Raw genomic sequence first — 26,505 nt, 5'->3', positions numbered from 1 at the left:
TTTTGGGGAACGCCAGCCCGGGGGGGAGCGTCGCGGATGGGCCCCCGACCCAGCCCCAGCCGGGCTCTGGCCTTCGGGTTGGCGTCGTTTGTCTTTCCCGCCCAGACGCTCTGCGGCACAGATCGTTTCAGCCCTTCCCGGCGTCTTCAGTGGGCTGACCTTCCTCGGGTAGCTGTGTGTTTCATCATCCCTTAGTCCCCCCCTTCCTGCACCGCTAAAAATAATATTCATCTCTGGCGCACTGCATTACCGTCTCTCCCTTCCCCGGGCAGTCTGCAGGAGGAGAACTCCCACCCCGGGACTGATAATAGCCGGGCTATTTGTTCAGTGCTCACTATGTACCGAGTACCGTATTAAGCGCCGCTGTCCAGTCGAGATCATGTAGTCGGACACCATCCCTCTCCCGCGAGGGGCTCACGGTCTCTGGGGGAGGGAGAAACGGGTATCGAATACCCACTTTTTTTTAAAACAGTATCTCTTAAGTGCTCACTACGTGCTTAGCTCTAGAGTAGATACAAGGTAATCAGGTTGGACACAGTCCATGTCCCACAGGGGGCTCACAGTCGTGATCTCCACTTTATAGATGGGGGAACTGAGGCACAGAGAAGTAAAATGACTTCCCCGAGCTCACTCCGCAGACGAGTGATGGAACTGAGATTAGCTATCAGATCCTTCTGACTCCTAGGCCCAGACTCTATCCACTAGTCCACTACTTTTCCCGCCACTGTGTAGAAGAGAGAACTGAGGCAACAGAGGAGCGAAGTGACTTGCCGAAGGCGACGGAGCCAGGATTAGAACCCAGCTCTTCCGACCGCCGAGCCCAGGTGCTCTCCTTTTGGCCGCACTGCTTCTGTCTAGTTAAGCCGACGGGATTGGTTTTTTGTCGAAAGCTGGGCCTGGAGGCAGCGTCCTGTCTTGGAAGGGGCGTGACGGGGGGCGGGGGGTGGTGGGAGAGGAATGTAGGGTGTCAGGCCCCAAGGCATTCTGGGACACCTGCACTACAAGGTCCCAGAATCCTCTGGGCCAGCATGAGACTGGCCGGAGCCAAGCCAGTATTCGAGGGATGTGTAAGGGATGGGCTTCAGTGGTGTCATGACCCCCGTGGGGATCAAGATTGAGGAATAATCATGATGGTATTTGTTAAGCGCTTACTAAGGGCAAAGCACTGTTCTAAGCGCCGGGGGGAAACAAGGTGATCAGGTTGTCCCACGTGGGGCTCACAGTCTTAATCCCCATTTTACAGATGAGGGAACTGAGGCACAGAGAAGTGACTCGCCCGGTCACACAGCCGACAGGTGGCGGAGCCGGGATTAGAACCCGTGACCCCCCGACTCCTAAGCCCGGGCATTTTCCGGGGGATAGGGCCGGGCCTGTGAGTCAGGAGGACCTGGGTTCTCGTCCCGTCTCTGCTCTGTGACCTTGGGCAAGTCAAGTCACTTTCATTGATTCATTCGATCATATTTATCGAGAGTTTACTGTGTGCGGAGCGTATAGTACAACAACAGACGGACACGTTCTCTGCCCACAGTGAGCTTACAGTTTAGGGGTGGGGAGACAGGCATTAATGTAAATAAATGACAGATATGGACATAAGTGCCGCGGGGCCGGGATTGGGGGGATGAATAAAGGGAGCAGATCAGGGTGCCGCAAAAGAGAATGGGAGAAGAGGAAAGGAGGGCTTGGGGAAGAACTTGAGGGAGAAGTGACTTCAATAAGGTTTTAAAGTCGGCGAGAGTGACGGTCAGTAGATATGCTGGGCACATAGTAAGCGTTTAACGAATGCCGTCGTTATATGAGGAGGGAGGGCGTTGCAGGCCAGAGGCAGGACGTGGGCGAGAGGTCAATGGCGAGGTAGACAAGATGGAGGTACCGTGAGAAGGTTGGCGTTAAAAAAGCGAAGTGAGCTGGCTGGGCTGTAGCAGGAGAGTAGCAAGTTGAGGTAGGAGGGGGCAAACCGATCGAAAGCTTCAAAGCCAACGGCGAGGAGTCTTTGTCTGTTACGGAGGTGGATGGGCAACCACAGGATCTTTTCGAGGATGGGGGGGGTGACATGTCCTGGATGTTCTTGCAGAAAAATAATCAGGGCAGCAGAGTGAAGTGTGACCTGGAGTGGGGAGAGACAGGAGGCAAGGAAGTCAGCAAGGAGGCTCATAGAGCGGTCAAGGCGGGATAGGATAGAGAAGCAGCGTGGCTCAGTGGAAAGAGCCCGGGCTTGGGAGTCAGAGGTCATGGGTTCGAATCCCCACTCTGCCACTTGTCAGCCGCGTGACTGTGGGCAAGTCACTTCACTTCTCTGGGCCTCAGTTACCTCATCTGTAAAATGGGGATTGACTGTGAGCCTCATGTGGGACAACCCGATTACCCTGTATCTACGCCAGCGCTTAGAACAGTGCTCTGCGCATAGCAAGCGCTTAACAAATACTAACATTATTGTTATAGACGATTGGATTAACGCCATCGCAGTTCGGATGGCGGGGAAAGAGCGGGTTCCGACCGTATCGTGAAGGTGGAACTGACAGGATTTGCCGGTGGATTGAATGCGTGGGTTGAATGAGAGGAGTCAGGGATGACGCCAAGGCTGTGGGCTTGTAAGACAGGAAGGATGGTGGTGCCGTCTACGGTGATGGGAAAGTCGGGGAGCTTGGGGTTCGGGCGGAAAGATAGAGGAGTTCCATTTTAGACATGTTAAACTTATGGTGACAGGAGGGCGTCCAGGTAGAGATGTCCTGAAGGCAAGAGGAAATGTGAGACTCCCGAGAGGGGGAGAGATCAGGGCTGGAGATGGAGATTTGGATATCGTCCGCATAGAGGTCGTAGTTTGAAGCCACGTGAGCGAATGAACTCTCCAAGGGAGTAGGTGGCACTTCACTTCTCCATGCCTCAGTTATCTCATCTGTAAAATGGGGATGAAGACTATGAGCCCCATGTGGGGCTACCACTGCGTCCTACCCGATCACCTTGTATCTATCCCAGCATTTAGTTCAGGGCCTGGCACATAGTGACCACTTAACAAATACCAAAGGAAAAAAAGGATTGAGGTTTGGACCGGACTTGGAGATCACAGAGGAAGTGACCGTTTGGCTGCCCCACAGCAGATGATGATAATGATGCTAATACTACTAATAATAGTGGTATTCATTAAGCACTTAGTTTGTGCCAGGCACCGTACTAAGCGCTGGGGTAGATACGAGATAATCAGGTTGGACACAGTCCCTGGGCTTTCAAGGGGGACCTGAAGGTGGGGGAGAGCGCCAGGCTGGGGGAGCAGCGTGAGCAAGGGGACAGAAAGGTCACCTCTGGGCGGCGGAGAGAAGTTGCCTGGGAATTCCGGGCGGTTTTCCTTCCCAGCGCCCCCGCGTCCTCCATCCCTGGTGTCCTTGCCCATTTTCCCGGGAGGTCGAGGAGATTTCCTCAGCGAGGCCACAGTGGAGATCTTCTCGTGAGATTTAGAGAAGCAGAGAAGCAGCATGGCTTAGTGGCAAGAGCCCGGGCTTGGGAGTCAGAGGCCGTGGGTTGTAATCCCGGCTCCGCCACTTGTCTGCTGTGTGACCTTGGGCAAGTCACTTAACTTCTCTGGGCCTCAGTTACTTCATCTGTAAAAATGGGGATTCAGAAATGTGAGCCCCACGTGGGACAATCTGATTACCCTGTATTTACCCCAGTGCTTAGAACGGTGCTCGGCTCATAGTAAGCACCTAACAAATACCGTAATTGTCATTATCATTATTTAGGCGAACCAGAGCGATGCCACCCATTTGTATTGATCTTTATCCTTCCCTTCTAAACCTTTCTGGTGCTGTGGCTGGCAGCACCAAAGAATAGGCACTTGGTTGGAAATAATGGTTATGATGGTGTCTGTCAAGCGCTACTGTGTACTTCCTGTTGTAAGTGCTGGAGTAATTACAAGCTAATAAGATTGGGAACAGTCCCTGTCCCACAGGGGGCTCTTGGTCTAAATTCCCATTTTACAGATGAGGTAACAGAGGCCCAGAGAAGCGAAGTGACTTGCCCAGGGTCACACAGCAGACGAGTGGCAGAGCTGGGGTCAGAACACAGGTCCTTCTGACTCCCAGGCCCGCGCTCTATCCACTAGGCCGTGCTGCTCTGGGCCGGTTCTTGCACCGGTTTCATTAGCCTGAATTATCCACCATATTTTCTCCCGATGGGATTATCTGAACCCGAAGCCACCGAGGAGAGAGGGGGAGGAGCTTTGGGGTCCTGGCGGTGGTTTAGACTGTGAGCCCGTTGTTGGGCCGCGATTGTCTCTATCTATTGCCGAATTGTACGTTCCAAGTGCCCAGTACAGTGCTCTGCACATAGTGAGCGCTCAATAGATACGATTGAACGAATGAATGATCTTGAACAGGGAAACCCCAGATGCGCCCCCCTCAGCCCTTGTCGACTCGGCTAGGAGCCAAGCACTTGGAAGCAGCGTGGCTCAGTGGAAAGAGCCCGGGCTCGGGAGTCAGAGATCATGGGTTCGAATCCCAGCTCTGTCACTTGTCAGCTGTGTGACTGTGGGCAAGTGACTTCACTTCTCCGTGCCTCGGTTCCCTCATCTGTAAAATGGGGATGAAGACTGTGAGCCTCACGTGGGACAACCTGATTATCCTGTATCTACCCCAGCGCCTAGAACAGTGCTCTGCACATAGTAAGCGCTTAACAAAAACGAATACCAACATTATTATTATCAGGAGAGGCTGAGGGGGCAGCTGGGTCAGGGGCTGCGCGAGGGGGTCTCCCCAGAGCCCCTTCCCAAAGGCAGCCCTTCACCCTCCTGAGTTCTCCATCGCTTATTTGCCCCCCCCCCCCCTTTGTTTTTTTATGGTACTTGTTAAGCTCTTACTGTGTGCCAGACACTGGACTAAGCACTGGGAGAGATACAAGGTAATCAAATTGGACACAGTTCATGTCCCACTTGGGGCTCCCAGTCTTAATCCCCATTTTGCAGGGGAGGGAAATGAGACACAGGGAGGTGAAGTGACTTGCCCAAGGTCATACAGCAGACTAGCGGCAGAGCCGGGATTAGAACCGAGGTCCTCCGGATTCCCAGGCCCCCGTCTAGCCACAAGGCCACACTGTTTCAGGTAGTGAATCCTGGCTCCCACCCGGCTGGATCAGCGAGGTGGATGAAGCGACCACCCTCGGCCGGGGCACTGGGCTAGACGCCCAAAGAGCAGGCCGAAGGCAGAAGACCCGACCCCCGCCCTCGGGAAGTGGCAGGTTGGCTAATATAGAGCCACTATAATTATGGAGTATACTGAGCGCTTATAGGGGCCAAGCTCTGAGGGTGAAACAAGGAGATTTGTGTTCACTCACAGCCCCTGGCCCACCTGCAGCCCATAATCTAGCTTAACCCCATTTACAGAGGAGGAAGCTGAGGCCCAGAGAGGGTAAGTTACTTGCCCGAGGTAACACAGCAGGCCGGAACTGGAACCCAGGTCGGCCGATCTCCAGTCCCACACTCCTTCCACTGGGCCTCGCTGCCCCCGATGCCTTTCTGAGGAGGGGCTTTTTTCATGCCAACCCCAACCAGCTCACTGAGGGCAAGGAATGTGTCTTTTAACCCTTCTCTTGTCCTCTCCCAAACGCTTAATACAGTGCTCTGCACACAGTGAGCGCTCAATAAATACGACCGAATGTATGAATGAATGTGCCACACGTTGGCCTCTCCGGAGAAAGATCACGGGACCCCAGTCCGCATCCCTGCTGTGTGATTTCAGCCCCTCCGGGCCTCCGCCTCCGCCTCCTTCTGTAAAACGGGGATCAGACCCCGGGTCCCCCTCTATCTCGGACCGTGAGTCCCATGGGGGCGGAGACCGGATCCGACCCGATGGTCCGCTTAGCACGGTGCTCGGCGACTCGGAGAGGCGGCCGGGGGCTGGGGTCCGGGTTCCGGCCCGTCCCTGCGTTTGCCGTCCGCGCGGTGACGGTCGGTCGGTCGATCGAGCGTTTACTGGGTGCAGAGCAGTGTACTGAGCGCTTGGAAGAGGACGATATAACAGACTGGGGGCCGGGCAGGCTCGGCCGGGGGCGAGACTTCGCCGCGGTCGTCGGCCTAGGGTTCTGGGCTGAGCTCCCGAGACCCCGGCCCGCCCCCCGAGATAAATTAGAAAGGCGAAAACGACCCCTGCTCTTGGGCACGGTGGCTCTGTCGAGGTGTGGGGAGCTGCGTCTTGCAGGAATGATTGGTGAACTGGAGGTGAATGAAATAATTGGAAACGGGAGGTGTGATTTTGTGACTGAAGTGGCGGCGGGGGTGGCGCGGGGGAGGGGAGGGGGCTGCGTTGGGGGGGCGGTGCTGCGGGCGGGAGGGGAGGGTGGAGGAGGGGGGGGGGGAGGGACACGTTTAAAGGACCGGTGTCCTCTTTATTCACAGCTTCGGATACAGTAATTGCTATTTTGTGCTTTCCATTATCTGCACAGTGGGAGTGCGGGTGTGTGGATGTGTGTGCGAGTCTGTGAGGATGTGTGTCTCTGTCTCCCCGCCCACCGCCAGGGAAGGGAGGTTCTCTCTGCGCCTCGCCGTCCCTCCCGCTCGGTCCAGTCCAGCGGGCTGGTCCCCGGAGCCCACGTGGAAGTCATCCCCTCCAAGCCCTGCGGGTGGGCTGCGGGAGGCCAAGCCACGGCCCCGGGCCAGCTATCGACCGTGGCCGAAATAATAATGACGACGGTGTTTATGAAGCGCTTACTAGGTGCCGAGGACTGGGATGGATACAGGCAAATCGGGATGGACACCGTCCCTTGTCCCGCGTGGGGCTCAGAGTCTCCATCCCCATTTTACAGATGAGGGAACGGAGGCCCAGAGGAGTGAAGTGACTTCCCCAAGGTCACACAGCAGGCGCGTGGCGGAGCCGGGATTAGAACCCATGATCTCCTGCCTCCCAGGCTCTATCCATACCGGGCCTCACGGGAGTTGCACACATCCCCGGCTAACTTCAGCCTCCCCGACAGCGAGGCCGTCCACCCGGCGGGCCTTCTGTGGGCGGAGCACTGTACTGAGCACTTGGGAGAGAACGCTATTAAGTATCACCTTCCCTCAAAGAGCTTCCAGTCTATTGCGTGCAGAGCACTGTACGGAGCACTTGGGAGACTACTATAGGTTGAGCAGATGTGATCCCTACCCTCGTGGAGCTTCCGGTAATAATAATGTTGGTATTTGTTAAGCGCTTACTATGTGCCAAGCACTGTTCTAAGCGCTGGGGTAGACATAGGGGAATCGGGTCGTCCCACGTGGGGCTCACAGTCTTAATCCCCATTTTACAGATGAGGGAACTGAGGCACAGAGAAGTGAAGTGACTCGCCCACAGTCACACAGCCGACAAGTGGCAGAGCTGGGATTCGAACTCATGAGCCCTGACTCCAGAGCCCGTGCTCTTTCCACTGAGCCAGCGTGCGGGGCACTGAGCGCTTAGGAGAGGTCAGTGCTGTAAGTAGACGTGATCCCTGTCCTCAGGGAGCTTCCGATCCTGTGTGCAGAGCACTGGACGGAGCGCTTGGGAACGGATAATATAGTTTAGTAGACACAGCCCCACCATCGCGGAGCTTATGGTCCCCTTTGTGCAGAGCACTGGAATGAGCACTTAGGAGAGTTCAGTAGCGTTAGTAGACATGATCCCTGCCCTCTTAGGAGCTTTCGGTCTAGCAGGGGGAGATAGGCATTCCAGAACATTACAAGTGGGGCAGTAATAATAATAATAATTGTGGTATTTGTTAAGCATTTAGCTTTCGGTCTAGCAGGGGGAGATAGGCATTCCGAAACATTACATTAATAATAATGATGATGGTATTAAGCGCTGTGTGCAAAGCACTGTTCTAAGTGCTGAAAATGGGGGAGTAATAATAATAATAATTGTGGTATTTGTTAAGCGTATAGCTTGTGCCACGGCACCGTCATTCATTCCCTCAGTGGTATTTATTGAGCGCTTACTCTGGGCGGAGCACTGTACTAAGCACTTGGAATATATAATTCAGCAACAGATAGAGACATTCCCTGCCCAATGACGGGCTCACTGTCCTGAGCGTGGGGTGGATACAAGATAATCGGTTTGGACACTCCGGGGATCACGTGGGGATCACAGTCTAAGTATGGGAGAGAAGAGGTGTTGAGTGCACGTTTTACAGACGAGGAAACTGAGGCCCACAGAAGTCAATTGACTTGCCCAACGTCACAGAGCAGGCACAAGGCTGAGTCGGGACTAGAACCCGAGTCTCCTGCCTCCCAGGCGTGGGCTCTTTCCACTAGTCCTCACTGCTCTTCAGCAATTTTGTCCTTTTTTTTTTTTTTTTAGCCCCCACCCCATCCCTCCCAGATTTATTTTTGGGTGGTTTTTCCCTGGTTCTGAAGAGCCGAGGTTGGTTAGGAGGGCTTCCTTCCCTATTTTTAAATGGAGAGAGCAAGGCCCCGGACGGGCAACGGACACACGGAGTGGATAGACGGTTGCTCACCAGGCCCCGGAGGAGGACGCGGGTCAGGCTTCCCAGCACTCCTGGGTCCTCGCCCACCTCCTGGGTCCTGAATCTCCCCCCCTCCCCCCAGCTCCCAGTAGGAAGGGACCGCTGCTCTCTGCAGTCGGCCGGACCCTGGCCTTTCTAGCCTGAAGGCTGGCCACCCAACCCCTCTCCCTTTAGACTTGGAGGTGCTCTGCTCCCTCCCCTGTGCCGAGAGCCCAGCCTAGGGTGTGCCCGGCGACACCGGGACAGCGTAGCATCCATGGTCACTGCGGGACTGGCTGGCTGGAGACCGACCGGCCCCAACCCCCGGCCTCGGCGTGTGTCTCCCGTGAAATGGGAGTGGCTGAGGGGCTCCATCCTCCAGAGCTCCGTCCCTCAGGGCTCCGCCGCGATCCGGCCTCCTCGGCTCCATCCCCTGGGGCCCTGTCCTTCAAGATTAAGGATGGACCTCAGTCAGGCCTGGGATCAGTCCCCTGGAGTCCAGCCTTCAGGGCCTCATCCTCCGGGGACTACAGGTGGACTGTTAATAATGGTATTTGTTAAGCACTTACTAGGTGCCAAGCACTGTTCTAAGCACTAGGATAGATACAGGGTAATTGAGTTGTCCCACATAGGGCTCACAGTCTTAATCCCCATTTGACAGATGAAGTAACTGAGACACGGGGAAGTGAAGCGGCTTGCTCCGGGTCACACAGCAAACAAGCGGCGGAGCCGGGATTAGAACCCCTATCCTCTGACTCCCAAGCCGGGGCTCTTGCCCCTAAGCCACGCTGCTCAGTCCGGGCTCCACCCGTTGGAGCTCCAACCTTCTGGACTTCTTACTCTGGGATTCCAGGTGGACCGGTCGGGCCCAGGCTCCATCCTCTGGGTGTCCGTCGTCCAGGACGATGGGTGGGCTGGTCAGCCCGGGCTCCGTACTCCGGAGCTCCATCCTCCCCGGCTCCGTCCTCCGGCCTACAGGTGGATGGGTCAGACCCGGGCTCCCTCCCCTGAGGCTCCGTCCTCCAGGACTGCGGGTGGACCGTGGTCAGGCCTGGGCTCGGTGCCCAGGGGCTCCATCCTCCGGGCCTCCAGGTGGACAAGTTAGACCCGGGCCCCGTCCTCTGCAGCTCCATCCTCTGGGGGGTCCGTCCTCCAGGACTACGAGTGGACCTGTCAGATCCGGGACTCTGTTGTACGAGGCTACAGGTGAACCGGTCAGGACTGGGGCTCCATCCTCCAGGACCGTAGGCGGTCCGGTCAAGCCCGGACTCCCTCCGCTGGGACTCCATCCTTCAGGACTCCAACCTCCCCAGCTCCGTCCTCCTAAACTATGGGTGAACTGGTCAGGCCTGGGGCTCCATCCCTCGGGGCCAAAGGTGGACGGTTTGGGCCCGGTCTCCGTCCTCCACGACTCTGCCCTCTGCGGCTCCATCTCCGGGAATCCCGCCGGGAAGGGGCAGGGATGACGAGCCCGCGGGAGGGCGGAGCGGACTCCGCCGTGGGCGAGGGCTGCCTTCGGGTGACAGAAACAAGCCGGATTCCGCCTGTCGCTTTGGACCCTGGTTGGGGTCCCCTCGCCCCTTCTCCAACCCTCTCGTCCCCCGGCAGACCCCCTCGGCCCAATCCCCAGCCCGGGCTAAGGGGCGGGCGGCAGGGGGCTGCCCTCCGTGGGCGGCAGGGAGCTCACGACGGCGTCTCCGCGACCGGTGGCGGTTGTTACCGAGGAGGAGGAGGAGGAGGAGGAGGCGGGCGGAGGGGGCTCGGGGCAGACGTGCAGATTCATTTTGAAGATTCATAATGGCACATTTCCACAGCTCCCGGCCGGGGGAAATTGGCTGGCGGGATGCCCGGTCATGTCGGCAGAGGCGCGGGTTAACTCCCCGGACCGAGCTTATCTCGTTCCGGGGGACTCTCGGCGCCTCCACTGGCTCCTTCCCGTCGCTCCCCTGCCACGGCCCGGACCCGCAGTCGCACACGCGGGTGCGCACACGTGTGTAAACACGCGTGTGCCGTTTGTATGCTTGCACTGGGATGCGCGTGTACGGATTTGTAAAGAAAATATCACGTCTTCGGGTGGTGCGCACATCAAATATTTATCGCCTGCCGCTCGTGTGTGTCCGTGTGTGAGAGAGAGCGAGAATGGGACATTGGGAGCCCGCGGGGGATGGGGAGATGGAGCAGGGGGTGGGGTTCGTGCCCTGAGAAATGAGGATTCTCTTATCCCGGAATCTCCCGGGTTTGTGGAGCGAGGAAAGGGGGAGAGTCAGGTTCCGGCCACCGTCTTTGTCGTGGGCGGTGTCCGGGTGTCGTCCCCTCTGCCTCCGGAGCCCGCACACCGAGGGGGCAAGTGTTCGACCGTGGGCCGAGCCGGAGAGCAGGAGCGAGGAGGATGCAAGTCCGAGCTGGGTTGATGGATCGATCCGGGGCGTCGGGGTCGGGGGACAGGGGAGGCTGTGGTGAGGCCTATCTGCCTGTGGCCGGGAGACGGGCGGGGGCCATCGGGTCACGGGACCTCAGGGAGACCCGGGACGTGGGGCCTCACCTCCAAACCTCCGCTTCCTCCTCCGCAAACTAGGGGCGAGGTCCCCGCCCTCCCTCCCTTTGTCCATCTCAGGGTGGGAGCCCCATGAGGGCCGGACCGTGTCCGATGGAATGATTCGGTGGCCTCTCGGGCCCCCGGCGACAGCTCACTAGACCCTCACCGACGTCGTCTTCGTTATCGTTGGTGGTCCCTCCTGCAACCCCTGTGCCTGATCCTTATAAGAATAATCACCGTGGCATTTGTCAAGCGCTTACTCTGTGTCCCACACCCCGCTAAGCGCTGGAGTAGTTGCAGGGGAATCGAGTCAGACACAGGACACAGTCCCTGCCCCGCACGGGGCTTCCAGCCTGAGGGGGAGGGAGAACAGTTGTGGAATCCCATTTTGCAGGTGAAGAAACGGAGGCCCGGAGGACTGAAGTGTCTCTCCCAAGGTCACCCGGCAGACGAGGGGCAGAGCCAGGATTAGAAACCAGGTCTTAACAGATACCATAGGGAAAAAATAAAAAGATGTGCCTGACTCGCAGGCCCGTGGCTGCCCTGCTTCTCGTTCCGGGTGGGGGTGCTCTCGGTGCAACCCGCGGCGCATGTCTTTTGGCCCTCACCGGCCCCCCGGTTTTTCTTCTGTCCACAGCACTTTCGGCGAGCTGAAGACGGTCCGTCTGCCAAAGAAGATGAGCGGGACTGGTCCACACCGAGGGTTTGGCTTCGTGGATTTCGTAACCAAGCGGGACGCTAAGGTGAGGAGCCTCCAGCCGCCCCCAAAGATGCTCCCCGAGGACTCGGAGCGCCTTCGCGCCCCCGATCTCATCCCGTCGGCAGGCTCCTTGCAGCACAACCCCCCGGCCCCCATCCAGGCTTCCCCAGTCCCGGGCCGGGGGCTTAGGTGCTCCCCTGGCCCGACAACCGGAGGGGGTCCAGGAGCTCCAGGGTCCCCTCACCCCGTGAGTGGGTACGACCACTCTGCAGCTGGGTACGTGGGAAGGGCCCCCGGTTCCGAACACAGCCTGGGGATCTGCAGCAGCCCTAAAATAATGATCACGGTAATTGTCGTATTTGCTGATCTCTTAACTACGTGCCAGGCACCGTACTAAGCGATAGAATGGATACAAGCGAATTGGGGTGGACACCCTGTCCCCCGTGGGGCTCACAGTCTCGATCCCCATTTTCCACACGAGGGAACCGAGGTCTGGAGAGGTGAAGTGACTTGCCCAGGTCACACAGCAGGCAAGATCTGGGATTGATAGTAATAATAATAATGTTGGTATCTGTTAAGCGCTTACTAATAATAATAATAATGTCGGTATTTGTTAAGCGCTTACTATGTGCAGAGCGCTGTTCTAAGCGCCGGGGTAGACACAAGGGAATCAGGTTGACCCACGTGGGCCTCACAGTCTTAATCCCCATTTTACAGATGAGGTAACTGAGGCACAGAGAAGTTAAGTAACTCGCCCACAGTCACACAGCCGACAAGTGGTGGAGCCGGGATTCGAACCCACGACCTTCTGCCTCCCGTGCCCTGCTGGTTCCCTGACCCCCCCAACCCGACACCACCCCTCCTAACAACACTCTCAGTCGGATAGGCCTTTCCCACTGTTATCATCATCATCATCGTGGCGTTTGTTTAAGCACTTATTATGTGTCAGGCACTGTGCGAACCTCTGGGGAAGATACAAGTTAATCAGATCGGGCACAGTCCCTGTCCCACACGGGGCTCACAATGGAAGTAGGGGGGAGAATAGGTCTCGAATCACCATTTTACAGATGAACAAACTGAGGCACAGAGAGGTGAAATGACTTGCCCAAAGTCCCACAGGAAGCAGTTGACAGATCTTGGATTAGAACCCAGGTTCTCTGTCTCCCAGTCCCGGGCCCTTTCCATTAGGCCACAGTGCTCTTCTTCTTCTTCATCACCAAGCTGGGTTTGCTGTCTACCGTGGCCAGAGCTTTGTACTGGGCATCTACGCTTAGTGGATAGAGCGCGGATTTAGGAGTCAGAATGACCTGGGTTCTAATCCTTCTAGAGTGGGAACCCGTTGTTAGGTAGGGATTGCCTCTATTGGTTGCTGAATTGTACTTTCCAAGCCCTCAGTACAGTGCTCTGCACACAGTAAGCGCTCAATAAATACGATTGAATGAATCCCAGCTCCACCATTTGTCTGCTAGGTGACCTTAGGCAAGTCACTTCACTTCTCTGGGCCTCAGTGACCTCATCTGGAAAATGGAGATTAAGACTGTTGAGTCCTCTGTGGGACTGGGACTGGGTCCAACCCAATTTTCTTGTATCTACCCCAGTGCTCAGGACAGTGCCTAGCATACAGTAAGTGCTTAACAAATAGCACAAATAATAATTATCATTATTACTGGATGCCTACAGTACTGAGTGCGGGAGTGGGTGCCAGCTCTTTGCAGGGTGCTATACCTTATGCCTGCTGTGTGCGGAGTGTACTGAACTGAGTGTCTGCCGTGCCTCGAGTTGGAGATTGGGTGTCTGCTGGGGACACGGTGTGAGGCACAGGTCATGGGAGAAATAGCAAGGCTCAGTGGAAAGAGCCCGGGCTTGGGAGTCAGAGGTCATGGGTTCTAATCCCGGCTCTGCCGCCTGCCAGCTGTGTGATTTTGGGCAAGTCACTTAACTTCTCTGTGCCTCAGTTACCTCATCTGTAAAATGGAGATTAAAACTGTGAGCCGCACGTTGGACAACCCGATCACCTTGTATTCCCCCCGGCGCTTAGAACATAGTAAGCGCTTAACAAATACCGCCATTATTCTAATCCCGGCTCCACCACTTATCTGTTGTCTGACCTTGGACAAGTCACTTCACTTCTCTGTGCCTCAGTTACCTCATCTGTAAAATGGGGATTAACTGTGAGCCTCAAGTGGGACAACCCGATCACCCTGTATCTACCCCAGCCCTTAGAACAGGGCTCTGCACATAGTAAGCGCTTAGCAAATACCAACATCATTATTACGTTCTGAGGAGAACAAGCCGGGAAGTACTCGCTGCATGTTTGTCAAGACAGGCTTCGGGGGCCGGGGGCAGGGGAGGAAGGGGGTGGGAGCCGGGGGAGAGGGAGACAGTAGAGGTCAGCGGGGGCAGGGAGGCAGATGCAGAAAAGGAGAGTGATTAGGAGCTTAATCCAGGAAGACCTCCTGGAGGAGATGTGATTTTAGTAAGGCTCTGAGGGTGGGGAGAGCAGCGTGGCTTAGTGGAAAGAGCCCGGGCTTGGGAGTCAGAGGTCATGGATTCTAATCATGGCTCTGTCACTGATCAGCGGTGTGACTTTGGGCAAGTGACTTCTCTGTGCCTCGGTTCCCTCATCTGTAAAATGGGGATTAAGTCTGTGAGCCCCTCATGGGGCAACCTGATTACCTTGTATCTACCCCATCGCTTAGAACGGTGCTTGGCACATAGTAAGTGCTTAACGAACACCAGTATTATTATTATTATTATTATTAAGGCGGTGGGCGTTCCAGGCCAGAGGCAGGTCGTGGGTGAGGGGTCAGCAGCGAGAGAGAGACAAGATCGAGACACAGAGAGCCTGGACGGGGGGCGTTCATATTAATGTCTGTCTTCCCCTCTGGACCATAAACTCATTATAAGCAAGGAACGTTTCTGCTAATGCTGATGTAGTGTACTCTCTCAAGCGCTTAATACAGTGCTCTGCACACAGTAAGCCCTCAATGGAGAAGCAGCGTGGCTCAGTGGAAAGAGCCCGGGCTTTGGAGTCAGAGGTCATGAGTTCGAATCCCGGCTCTGCCACTTGTCAGCTGGGTGACTGTGGGCGAGTCACTTCACTTCTCTGGGCCTCAGTTACCTCATCTGTAAAATGGGGATTAAGACCGTGAGCCCCACGTGGGACAACCCGATTCCCCTGTGTCTACCCCAGCGCTTAGAACGGTGCTCGGCACATAGTAAGCGCTTAACAAATATCAACATTATCATTATTATTAAATACCATTGATTGATTGATTAAAAGGCAACTAGAGCTCACCGGCCATCCAGCTTGGCTGTAGGCCCCAGGCTAAGCTGTGTGCGTGCGTGTTTAGGTGGGTGTACACGTGGGAGCATGTGCACGTAAGTGTAATTGCATATTCATTCAGTCGTATTTATTGGGCACTTACTGTGTGCAAAGCACTGTACCGAGTGCTTGGAGAGTATAACACAACAATAAACGGTGACATTCCCTGCCCACAACCAGCTTACAGTCTAAAGGGGCTGGGGGAGACAGACATCAGTACACATACAAAATGCAAATACAGAATTACAGATATATACATATGTGCTGTGGGGCTGGGAAGGGGGAGAGCAAAGGGAGCAGGTAAGGGCGACACGGAAGGGATTGGGAGATGGGGAAAAGTGGGTTTAATCTGGGAAGGCCTCTTGGAGGAGATGAACCTCGAATAAGGCTTTGAAGCGGGGGCGAGTCATTGTCAGATTTGAGGGGGAAGGCATTCCAGGCTAGGGGTTGATGGCAAAACAGTTGAGATGGAGGCAGTGTGCGTGTGGGTGTGAGATTGTATGCCCAAAAGTGCTCTGCTCCGTGAAACCGTGCCGAAGTGGCTCGGGGTAGGGGTCGGGGCGGAGGTTGCTGTAGCCCCCGATGGACTCGTGCAGACCGGGCGGGGATCTGGCTCCAGTCAGAAGCCGGGAGGCAGGGACAAGGAGAAGGCGAGCCCGTCGTTGGGCAGGGATCGTCTCTATCTGTTGCCGAATTGTACACTCCAAGCACTTAGTACAGTGCTCTGCACATAATAAGCGCTCAATAAATACTGTTGAATGAATGAATGAATGAATGAATGAGGGGAGGGTGCCCCAACTGGCCAGCTCTGCCCGTTCCAGCGGGCAGCGGGCCGGGGAAAGGCGCCGCAGCCACCGGCTCCTCGGGCCTCCCGGCCTCCCTTCCCGGGAAGCAGCTGGAGCCGATTCTCCCAGGCTGGGCCGTCGGTGGTCACTGGCCAGTTCCTGGTCCCGCCAGGGGGCAGGGAGGGTGTTCGACTGGTGGTCCCGGGGACCGGCCGGCCCCCGGCCCGGCCCGGAGGAGGGGAGGGTGTTTGGCTGGGTGGTCGCGGGGACGGACCGGTGGTCGCGGAGGGCGGCCGGCCCCTGGCCCGGTCCGCGGGCGGGGAGGGGTTTTGGCCGGGGGTCACGGGGAGGAGCCCACCCCCGGCCCAGAGGTCACGGGGAGCGATTCGCCTCTGACCCAGCCCGGAGTTACCGGGGAGGCAGTTGTGTCGGCGGTCACTGGAAGTGACCGGCCCAGCCCGGGAACAGAGACGTCCGTGGGGGGAGAGCAGCCGAAGCAGGCAGAATGTAGAACCTTCATTTCCCATCTCAGACGCGTCGGGCTCCTTTCGCTTCCCCTCCCCGCCGCCGCCGGGCCTTTGTACTTCTGCAGTTGCAGCTGTTTTTATTTGCCGCTTGTGCCTTTGTTTTTAAAGGCCTATTTTCGCACGGAATGTTATCCAATTAGCGGAGCGACGTGTCGGCTTAAATAAACACCGGGGCGGCGGGGGCGGCGAGGGAGCCGGCCGCTGTTTGAATCGGCAAACACCGCAGCTTCCGTCACGGGGACGCTTCGCTTAATTTCGGCTTTGGAATTTCTCGCTTCTCCCCTAAGGGGCTGGGCCGGGGAGACCGGGGGACCCCGACCGGGCCGGGCAGGCGGGGCGAAGACTTGCCTCCGCTCCGGGGGCGGGAAGGACTTGGTCCCTCGGGTTGAGCGGCCGGGGCGTGGTCAGGGCAGAGCCTCCTCCGCGGGCCACGGAGGGCGAGCTTGGGATGGAGGGGCTGGGGCGGCGAGACCCCACTGGGGGTCTCGCAGCTTTGAAACCGACTGTAAGCTTGTTGTGAGCAGGGGATACCTCTGTTTGTTGTTATATCGTACTCTTCCAAGCGCTTAGTGCAGCGGTCTGCACGTAGTAAGCGCTCAATACAATTAAATGAATGAATAATAATATTGTTGGTATTTGTTAAGCGCTTACTATGTGCAGAGCACTGTTCTAAGCAGCGGGGGAGATACGGGGTCATCAGGTTGTCCCACGTGAGGCTCACAGTTAATCCCCATTTTACAGATGAGGTAACCGAGGCACAGAAAATGGGGTCTGCAGGCCGGAGCCGGAGGGAGCCGATAGGCACAACCCCGGGCAGTAATAATAACGATAATAATAATTTGTGGTATTTGTTAAGCACTTACTATGTGCCAGGAACTATTCTAAGCTCTGGGGTAGACTCTAAACTGTGAGCTCATTGCGGTCAGGGATTGTCACTCTTTATTGTTGTATTGTACTTTCCCAAGTGCTTAGTACAGTGCTCTGCACACAGTAAGCGCTTGATAAATATGGTTGAATGAACACGAGATAATCGGGTTGGAGACAGACTCTGTCCCACGTGGGGCTCCCAGTCTCAGTCCCCCTTTTACAGATGAGGTAACTGAGGCCCAGAAAAGTGACTCGCCCGAGTCACAGCAGACAAATGGCAGAGCTGGGATTAGAACCCAGATCCTTCGGAGACCCAGGCCCGCGCGCTTTCCACTAGGCCACGCCGCTTCTCAGCCACACTGCAGTACGGACCACTCAGCAGGGCTCACGGGCCCCGGGCGAGCGGCCCGCTCAGCTTCCGAGCCCCGGGGCTGCTGACCACCAGCCAGGCTGCACCCTAGGATGCCCAGCCACCGGTCTCCAGTCTCCCGTCCACCCGGAGCAGCTGGCCGAGAGGCCAGCTTCCCCCCGGGCACGGTTCGAAGCGGGGGCGCCCCACGTCCGGACCCCAGAGATCATCTAGCCCACTTCAGCGGCACCGAGTCCTCGGCGGCTTAATCCCCAGCGCTCAGCGCAGGGCGGTGCCCGAATGAAATACTCCAGCAGCGTGGCCTGGTGGAAGAAACCCAGGTCTGGGAATCAAAAGGACCTGAATTCTAAACCCGGTTCTGCCACTTGTCTGCTGTGTGACTTTGGACAAGTCACCTGGCTTCTCTGGGCCTCAGTTACCTCATCTGTAAAATTCATTATTTCAGTCATATTTCTTGCGCGCTTACAGTAGAGCACTATACTAAAGCGCTTGGGAGAGTAGAGAAGCAGTGTGGCTCAGTGGAAAGAGCACGGGGTTAGGAGTCAGAGGTCATGGGTTCTAATCCCGGCTCCGCCACCTGTCAGCTGTGTGATTTGGGGCAAGTCACTTCACTTCTCGGTGCCTCCGTTACCTCATCTGTAAAACGGGGATGAAGACCGTGAGCCGCACGTGGGACAACCTGATGACCCTGTTTCTAACCCAGCGCTTAGAACAGTGCTCAGCACATAGTAACCACTTAGCAAATACCAACATCATTATTATTACAGCACAACAATAGACAGATACATTCGCGTAACGAGCTTACAGTTTAGGGGGGAGACAGACACATGGTAAGTGATTAACAAATACCATTAAAAAAAACCCAGCGGGGTTTACTGAGCACTTCTGACTGTAGGTCACTATACTGAGCACCAGAGGAGGATGGTACGATGGAGTTGGCGGACACCGTCCTTGCCCACAAGGAGCTTACATTTAGAGGGGAAAACAGACAACATAAATTAGAGGTAGGGGAAGCTGCAGCATATAATTATACGGACATCGGTGCTCTGGGGCTGGGGCTGGTGCGAGTATCAAGTGCTTAAAGGATACAGGCCCAAGTGCAGAGATGATGGAGAATAATAATGGTGATATTTGTTAAGCCCTTACTGTGTGCCAAGCACTGTTCTAAGTGCTGGGATAAATACAGGGTAATCAGGTTGTCCCACATGAGGCTCACAGTCTCAATCCCCATTTTACAGATGAAGGAACTGAGGCACAGAGGAGTTAAGCGGCTTGCCCAAGGTCACACGGCAGACAAGTGGCGCGGCCGGGATTAGAACCCACGTCCTCTGCTGCCCAAGCCCGGGTTCTTTCCTCTAAACCACGCCGCTTCTGGGAGGGTGAATAAGGTGGGGAGATGGGGTTAGGGAGGGAAGGCTTCCTGGAGGTGATATGAATTTAGGAGGGTGAGGAGGGTGGCACTCAGATAATAATAATAATAATAATGTCGGTATTTGTTAAGCGCTTACTATGTGCCGAGCACTGTTCTAAGCGCTGGGGTAGACATAGGGGAATCAGGTTGTCCCTCGTGGGGCTCACAGTCTTAATCCCCATTTTACAGATGAGGGAACTGAGGCACGGAGAAGTTAAGTGACTTGCCCACAGTCACACAGCCGACAAGTGGCAGAGCTGGGATTTGAAATCATGAGCCCTGACTCCAAAGCCCGTGCTCTTTCCACTGAGCCACGCTGCAGATATGAATTTAGGGGGAGTTCCATTCATTCAATAGTATTTATTGATCGCTTACTATGCGCAGAGCACTGTACTGAGCGCTTGGAATGTACAATTCGGCAATAGATAGAGACAATCCCTGCCCATTGAGGGTTTACAGTCTAATCGGGGGAGACGGACGAAAACAATAGCAATAAATAGAATCAAGGGGATGTACACCTCAGTAACAAAATAGGGTAATAAAAATATATACAAATGAGCAGACGAGCAGAGTGCTGAGGGGAGGGGAAGGGAGAGGGGGAGGAGCAGAGGGAAAGGGGGGGGAAGGGGTCTTAGCTGAGGGGAGGTGAAGGGGGGTAGAGGGGCAGTGGAGGGAGCAGAGGGAAAAGGGGACGCTCAGTCTGGGAAGGCCTCTTGGAGGAGGTGAGCTCTCAGGAGGGCTTTGAAGAGGGGAAGAGAATCAGTTTGGCGGAGGGGAGGAGGGAGGGCGTTCCGGGACGGCGGGAGGACGCGGGCCGGGGGTCGACGGCGGGACGGGCGAGGACGGGGGACGGTGAGGAGGTGGGCGGCGGAGGAGCGGAGCCTAGGGAGGACGTGGGCGAGAGGTAGTTAATCAGCTAGATGACACTGAGATAGTATCGAGATCCCCTTTAGACTGTGAGCCCCATGTGGGACAGAGATGTGTCTGACCTGATTCTGTGCTTTCTACAGAGCACTGTATTGAGTGCTGGGGAGTGTTCAGTAGAGTTAATTTCATGATCCCTGGCCTCTAGGAGCTTGCAGGCTACTAACTGCCGAGCACTGCACTAAGCACTTGGGGGAGTCCGATAAACAGAATTAGCAGAGACGTTCCCTGCCCATAACGGGGTTACGTGATCCCTTGCCTACAAGGAGGTTACAGTTTAGCGTGTGCAGAGCTCTGTACTGAGCACTCGGGAGAGGAGAAAGAGTGTCAGCATCTTGATCCTCGCTGTCAGACCAGCAGGGAAGACAGGCAGTGAAGTCACTGCCAGGCAGAGGGTGGTAACCGGATATGAAGAGAAGCGGCATGGTGTAGTGGATAGAGAACAGGCTTGGGACTCAGAAGGGCATGAGTTCTCATTCTGCCTCCGCCACCTGTCTGCTGTGTGACCTCGAGGAAGTCGCTTGACTTCTCTGGGCCTCGGTTCCCTCCTCCGTACAGTGGGGATCAAGACCGTGAGCCCCACGTGGACGGGGAGCGGATCCAACCTGATTTGCTCGTGTCCACCCCCGTGCTTAGTATAGCGCCTGGCACGTAGTAAGCGCTTAACAAATGGCACATTTATCCCACTGGTGGTACCGGTGCCAGGGAAAGGCCCCCCAGGGGCCCCTCCTCCCTCTCTCCCCCTCCCGTCCCCCACCCGCCCCCGACGGAGCGATTTGGCGGCGGTGCCAGCTGAGAGCAAGCGCGCGGCTCCCGGCTCCGAATGGGCAATTTCTGTTTGCAGCCCAGATGCCTTTCGCGATCAGCCTGGGAAAAACCGAGCAGCGGCTCTGCTGGCAGTCGGGACTGAATTTTTCTTCTAAATTAAAAAAAAGTTTTCTGCACCTGGTCCTCCCCGAGGCGCCGAGGGGCTCCGGCTCGCCCCCGAAGCCCGCTGACGCGTGGAAGCCGGCTCGCCCGGGGCTTGCCCGCCCCTCCGAAGCCCCCAGGGGTCACCCAGCCACCCCACGTAGAGCAGGAACTCTTCTCCCGGCTCGAAGGCACTCGGGCAGCTCTCCCCCACGCAGCCATCCTCTCTCTTCTCCCGGCCCACCCCAGCTCGCACTCTCTGTCCCATGCTTAGCTTCTCTCCGGACCTCATTCTCGACTCCCCTGACCAGCTCTCTTTCCTACCTGGACCTTCCTTCCCCGTCCCCTTCAAATCTGCCAGGCCTTGACTCCCTCCCCCGACTCCTCCTTCTGAAAGCCCACCTCCTCCCGGAAGCTGTTCCAAATTGAGATCCTGTCTAATAACTCTGCCGTCCACTCCCAAGCGCTCAGAAAAGTGCTCTGTGCACAGTAGATCGTCTCCTCCCTGAGGGCAGGAATCGTATCTGGCCTCATTGCCCTCTCTACGCAGTAAACTCCTTGAGAGCAAGGATCATTTCTTCTAACTTCATTGGACTCTCCCAAGCGCTCAGTACCGAGCTCTGCACAGAGTAGACTGCACATGGTAGAATGGCCCAAGGTCACACAGCAGACAAGTGGAAGGGCCGAGATTAGAACCCATGACCTTCTGACTCCCAGGCCCGAGCTCTATCCACTGCCCCAAGCCGAGTTGCCCGAGGTCACCAAGCAGAGAAGTGGCGAAGCCACCATTAGAACCCAGGTCCTTCCGACTCCCAGGCCCACGCTCCTATTCACTATGTTAGTGGAAAGAGCACGGGCTTCGGAGTCAGAGGTCATGGGTTCTAATCCTGTGACCTTGGACAAATCACTTCACTTCTCTGTGCGTCAGTAATCTCATCTGTAAAACGAGGATGAAGACCGTGAGCCCCAGGTGGGACAACTTCATGACCTCGTATCTACCCCAGCTCTTAGAACAGTGCTCATAGTAAGCGCTTAACAAATACCGTAGTCATTAAGGGTCGGTCCCGCTGTGGTGGACGGCGGGGCCGGGCGGGGTCGGACACGCCGCGATGGACTGTTAAGGCAGACGGGGCAGGAGGTGAGCAGGACGGAGACACAGCTGAGTGCTTGGCTCATAGTAAGCGCTTAACAAATGCCATCATCATCATCATTATTATTATAACCCCCCGGCAGCGGGCGGGGGCGGCCAGAAAGGAGGCTCAAAACCAGTAAGAGGAAAGGCTTCTTCAGCCAGCAGAGGGCAAGTGTGAGAAATCCGACCAGTGGAAAGAAAATATCCGTGGGCAGGTTTGGAATATACTTTCCAAGCGCTTAGTGCAGTGCCCCGCACACAGGAAGCGCTCGATAAATACGATCGAATGAATGGAGAGGGGAGAGTCTATGGGGTTGGATGCTCGGTGCCGGGTCACGCCGGGAGAGTCAGGGCTACTGGGTGATCTGTGTGGGGTCACTGGGGGAGTCAGGTAGGAGAAGGGGAGAGTCGGAGATGTGGGGTGGTCCCTGCTGGGTCGTGGCGGGGGAGAGTCAGGGGTGTTGAAGGGCCGTGCTGGGACACGGGAGAGTCAGGGAAAACAATAATAATAACGATGGTATTTGTTAAGCGCTTACCATGGGCCAAGCACTGTTCTAAGCATTATTACCCTATTTATTTTGTGAATGAGGTGTCCATCCCCTTGATTCTATTTATCGCGATTATGTTGTTTTTGTCCGCCCGTCTCCCCCGATTAGACTGTGAGCCCTTCACTGGGCAGGGATTGTCTCTATCTATTGCCGAATTGTACATTCCAAGTGCTTAGTACAGTGCTCTGCACATAGTAAGAGCTCAATAAATACTACTGAATTGGAGGAGATACAAGGTAATCAGGTTGTCCCACGTGGGGCTCACAGTCTTAATCCCCATTTTACAGGCGAGGTAACTGAGGGACAGAGAAGTTAAGCGGCTTGCCCAAGGTCACACGGGAGACAAGTGGCAGAGCTGGGATTAGAACCCGTGTCATCCGACTCCCAAGCGCGGGCTCTTTCCACTAAGCCAGGCTGCTCTTCGTGGCATGAAGGGATGAAGAGGGGAGCGTCGGGGGTGTGGGGTGGTCCATGTTGGATCGCGGGGAAGAGAGTCAGGAATAGAGAGGGCAGAATAGATGGTCTCTGCTGGATCACGAGGGGAGAATCGGGGTGTTGGATGGCCCGTGCCAGGCCACTTGCGGGGAGAATTAGGTATGTGGTGATCCATCCCTAACCATGAGGGCGTGGCTCAGTGGAAAGAGCATGATCTTGGGAGTCGGAGGTCATGGGTTCTAATCCCGGCTCCGCCACTTGTCAGCTGCGTGATTTTGGGCAGTCGGTTCCCTCATCTGTAAAATGGGGATGAAGACTGTGAGCCCCACGTGGGACAACCTGATCTCCTTGTATCCCCCCAGCGCTTAGAGCAGTGCTTGGCCCATAGTAAACGCTTAACAGATAGTATTATCATTATTATTATTATTATTATGAGGGCAGGTTTCCGGGACCTGATTCCTCCAACTTCCTGCCTCCTCCTTTGAGGATAGAGTCCTGGTTGCTCCAGGGTTGCGATCCGGTAATGGCCTCGTTCAGGTAGCCGTTCTAGCAACGGTAATAATAATGATGGTATTTGTTAAGCGCTTACTATAAAATAATAATAATAATAATAATGTTGGTATTTGTTAAGCGCTTACTATGTGCAGAGCACTGTTCTAAGCACTGGGGGAGATGCAGGGTAATCAGGTTGTCCCACGTGAGGCTCACAGTCTTGATCCCCATTTTACAGATGAGGGAACTGAGGACCAGAGAAGTGACTCGCCCACAGTCACACAGCTGACAAGTGGCAGAGCTGGGATTCGAACCCATGATCTCTGACTCCCAAGCCCGGGCTCTTTCCACTGAGCCACGCTGCTTCTCTATATGCCAAGCACTCAGCGGTAATACTAGTAGCAGTGGTCGCGGTAGTAGCAGCAGCCTTTATTGAGCACCAGCTTGGCGCGGTGCCCTGTGCCAGGCACTGGGGAAGCGCCGGGAGCCCAAAGCCACCCATTCCCTGCCCACCAGGAGCTTCCGTACCCTTGGAGGGTCCAGCGTAGACGGGGTCCGCCCAGGGCCGGTCCTTAGACGGGCCAGAGCTTCCGCCCCCGTGACCCTCTCTCCCTTCTTCTAATCCCAGCTCCGCCACTTGTCCGCCGTGTGACCCTGGGCAAGTTGCTTCACTTCTCTGAGCCTCAGTTCCCTCATCCGTAAAACGGGGATTGAGACCGAGCCCCACATGGAACAGGGACTGTATCCCACCCAATCTGCTGGCATCCACCCCAGCGCTTCGTACAGAGCCTGGCACGTAGTAGGCGCTTAACGGATACCACGGTGATTCTTCGTCTCGTTGCAGAAAGCGTTCACCGCCCTGTGCCACAGCACCCATCTGTACGGGCGCCGGCTGGTGTTGGAGTGGGCCGACACCGACGAGTCCGTGGCGGCTCTGAGGCGGAAGACGGCCGAGCGCTTTCATGGTAGGTCCGGGGAGCATCGGGGCCGCGGGGGGCGGAAGCCGCGGTACCCCTTTGGGTAGGACGACGGCTCTCCCTAAACCGCTTTTTTTTTTTTAATGGTGATCGTTAAGCGCTTACTATGAATCGGGCACTGTACTAAGCACTGGGGTAGATAGGAGGTGATCGGGTTGGATCCAGTCCCGCTTGGGACTCACAGTCTTAATCCCCAGGTGAGGGGACCGAAGCACAGAGAAGTGAAGTGACTTGCCCTAGGTCTCACAGCAGACAAGTGGTGGAGCCGGGATTAGAACCCAGAACCTTCCGACTCTCAGGCATGTGCCCTATCTACTAGACCTCTCTGCCTCTCACTCTTCCCCGCCGTGGCTCTTCGAGCCCCCGAGGTCGGGCCCGGCATTCGTCCGGTCGGCAGGAGCGGCCAGGGCCTCTGGGATTGCCCTCCCTTGCGGGGTCAACCCCGCCTCTCCCACCCGGCTGGGACCACGGGGAGCGCTCAGTACATGCCGGCCTCATACCGGGGAAGCCTCCGTGGGGACGGGGGATGGCAGCAGGGGGACAGGTGGCCGCCGACCTGCCAAACCGGGGTCCGAGGCCCGGACTTCTCACGGTTGGAGCGGGCGCGAGGAGAGCGAGCGGGAGCTCGGCGTCAGCCATTGACCGGCCATCGACAGCGCGGCCGTGCCCGTGGGTCAATGTTTGTGGAAGGAGTCCCCGCGGACGGAGCCCCGGCCGAGATCGATGGCCCCTCCTCGCCTCCCCGGAGCGGCCGGGCCGCGGACCCGCTGACCGCGGTGGGTCACCGGCGAGCCTGGCCCTCGGGGGCCGGATGGGTCTGCGGGCTCCAGGTGGTGGGCGGAGTGTCCCCAGCAGTGTGGGTGGGATCCGACAGGCGGAGAGAGCGTGGGCTGCCTCCGGTCCCCGGACCTCTCTGTGCTTCGTACGGGGGGCGGGGGTCAGGGATGGAGACGGGAAAATGGGGTGTGGGATTGTCTCACTGGGGCAGGCTTACGGGGGGAGTCGGGGATGGAGAGGGGAGAGACGGGGTGTGGGATGGTCCGTGCTGGGTCACCGGGGGGAGGGTCATGGATGAAAAAGGGAGAGGCGGGGGTGTGGGATACCCTTAGATGAGCGCCTCCTGAATTGGCGCTGAGCACAATGCCTGGCACATAGTAAGCGCTCAGTCGGTACCGTTACTGGGGAGAGTCAGGCGGAGGAGGGGGTGATGAGGCCCTCCGAGCTGGGGCTGAATGGATGGGTGGTGCGCTGGAGCCAAGGGTGTCAAGCCTGTGCAGCCGAGAGTAAGTGGCCCCTGGGGGCAGGGCCTGGGGGAGGGCAGGGCAGCGGAGCACAGGCTACCCCGCTGCGAGTCTGGGCTGGTAAAGCCTGTCCCACCCCCTGCTTCTTATCTTTGAAAGCCCTCTCAGGTCTCAGGGTTGCCCACACAGTAGCAGAGGCCACCTGGGCCCTGACTCCTCTCCTCCTTCTTCTCCTCCTCTTCGAATTGAATCCCAGCTCCGCCATTTTTCTGCTCTGTGACATTATGAAAGTCACTTCACTTCTCTGTGCCCTAATTACCAAATCTGTAAAAAAGGGGATTGAGACTGCAAGCCTTGCAAGTTGGACTGCAAGGGACTACGTCCAACTTGATTTGCTCGGATCCACCCCAGTGCCTAGTACAGTGCCTGGCATATAGTAAGCACTTAACAAATACCACGGTTATAATTATTGTTATATTGAAGCGCTAAGCGCCGGAGGGATACCAGAAAATCAGGTTGGACACAGCAACCTGAGGGAGGGAAGAGAGGTATTTAATCCCGATTTTACAGATGAGTAAACTGGGGCCCTGGGAAGTGAAATGACTTGCCCAGCAGGGTCACCTAGGAGGCACGTGGCAGAGCTGGGATTAGAACCCAGAACTCTATTAGATTCTTTTGAAACGCAGAACCCAGGTTAGAACTCCCAACCGTGAGGTCATTGCGAGCGGGGAATGTCACTGTTTATTGTTTTTTTGGCGTACTTTCCCAAGTGCTTAATACTGTGCTCTGCACCCGGTAAGCACTCAATAAATATTAAATGAATGAACCCGGGTCCCCTGAATTCCAGGCCCGGGGCCTCTCCCCATCCTCCCCTCCCCTGCCACTCCCCC

The 26,505-nt window shown here is 56.4% G+C and overlaps 1 protein-coding gene across 1 annotated transcript in view; it reads left to right on the top strand.

Moving 5' to 3' along the window:
• RBM19 (RNA binding motif protein 19) overlaps nt 1-26,505 on the top strand; it is a 97,572-nt gene that overhangs the window by 46,009 nt on the left and 25,058 nt on the right. The window contains exons 22-23 of the mRNA XM_029058132.2: nt 11,610-11,715; nt 24,242-24,362. Coding sequence (XP_028913965.1) covers nt 11,610-11,715; nt 24,242-24,362 — 227 coding nt within the window. The remainder of the gene's footprint in view (nt 1-11,609; nt 11,716-24,241; nt 24,363-26,505) is intronic.

Source organism: Ornithorhynchus anatinus, chromosome 2 (genome assembly GCF_004115215.2).
Source record: "Ornithorhynchus anatinus isolate Pmale09 chromosome 2, mOrnAna1.pri.v4, whole genome shotgun sequence".
In the NCBI taxonomy this organism is placed as follows: domain Eukaryota; kingdom Metazoa; phylum Chordata; class Mammalia; order Monotremata; family Ornithorhynchidae; genus Ornithorhynchus; species Ornithorhynchus anatinus.
This window is presented reverse-complemented; position numbering and strand designations above follow the sequence as displayed.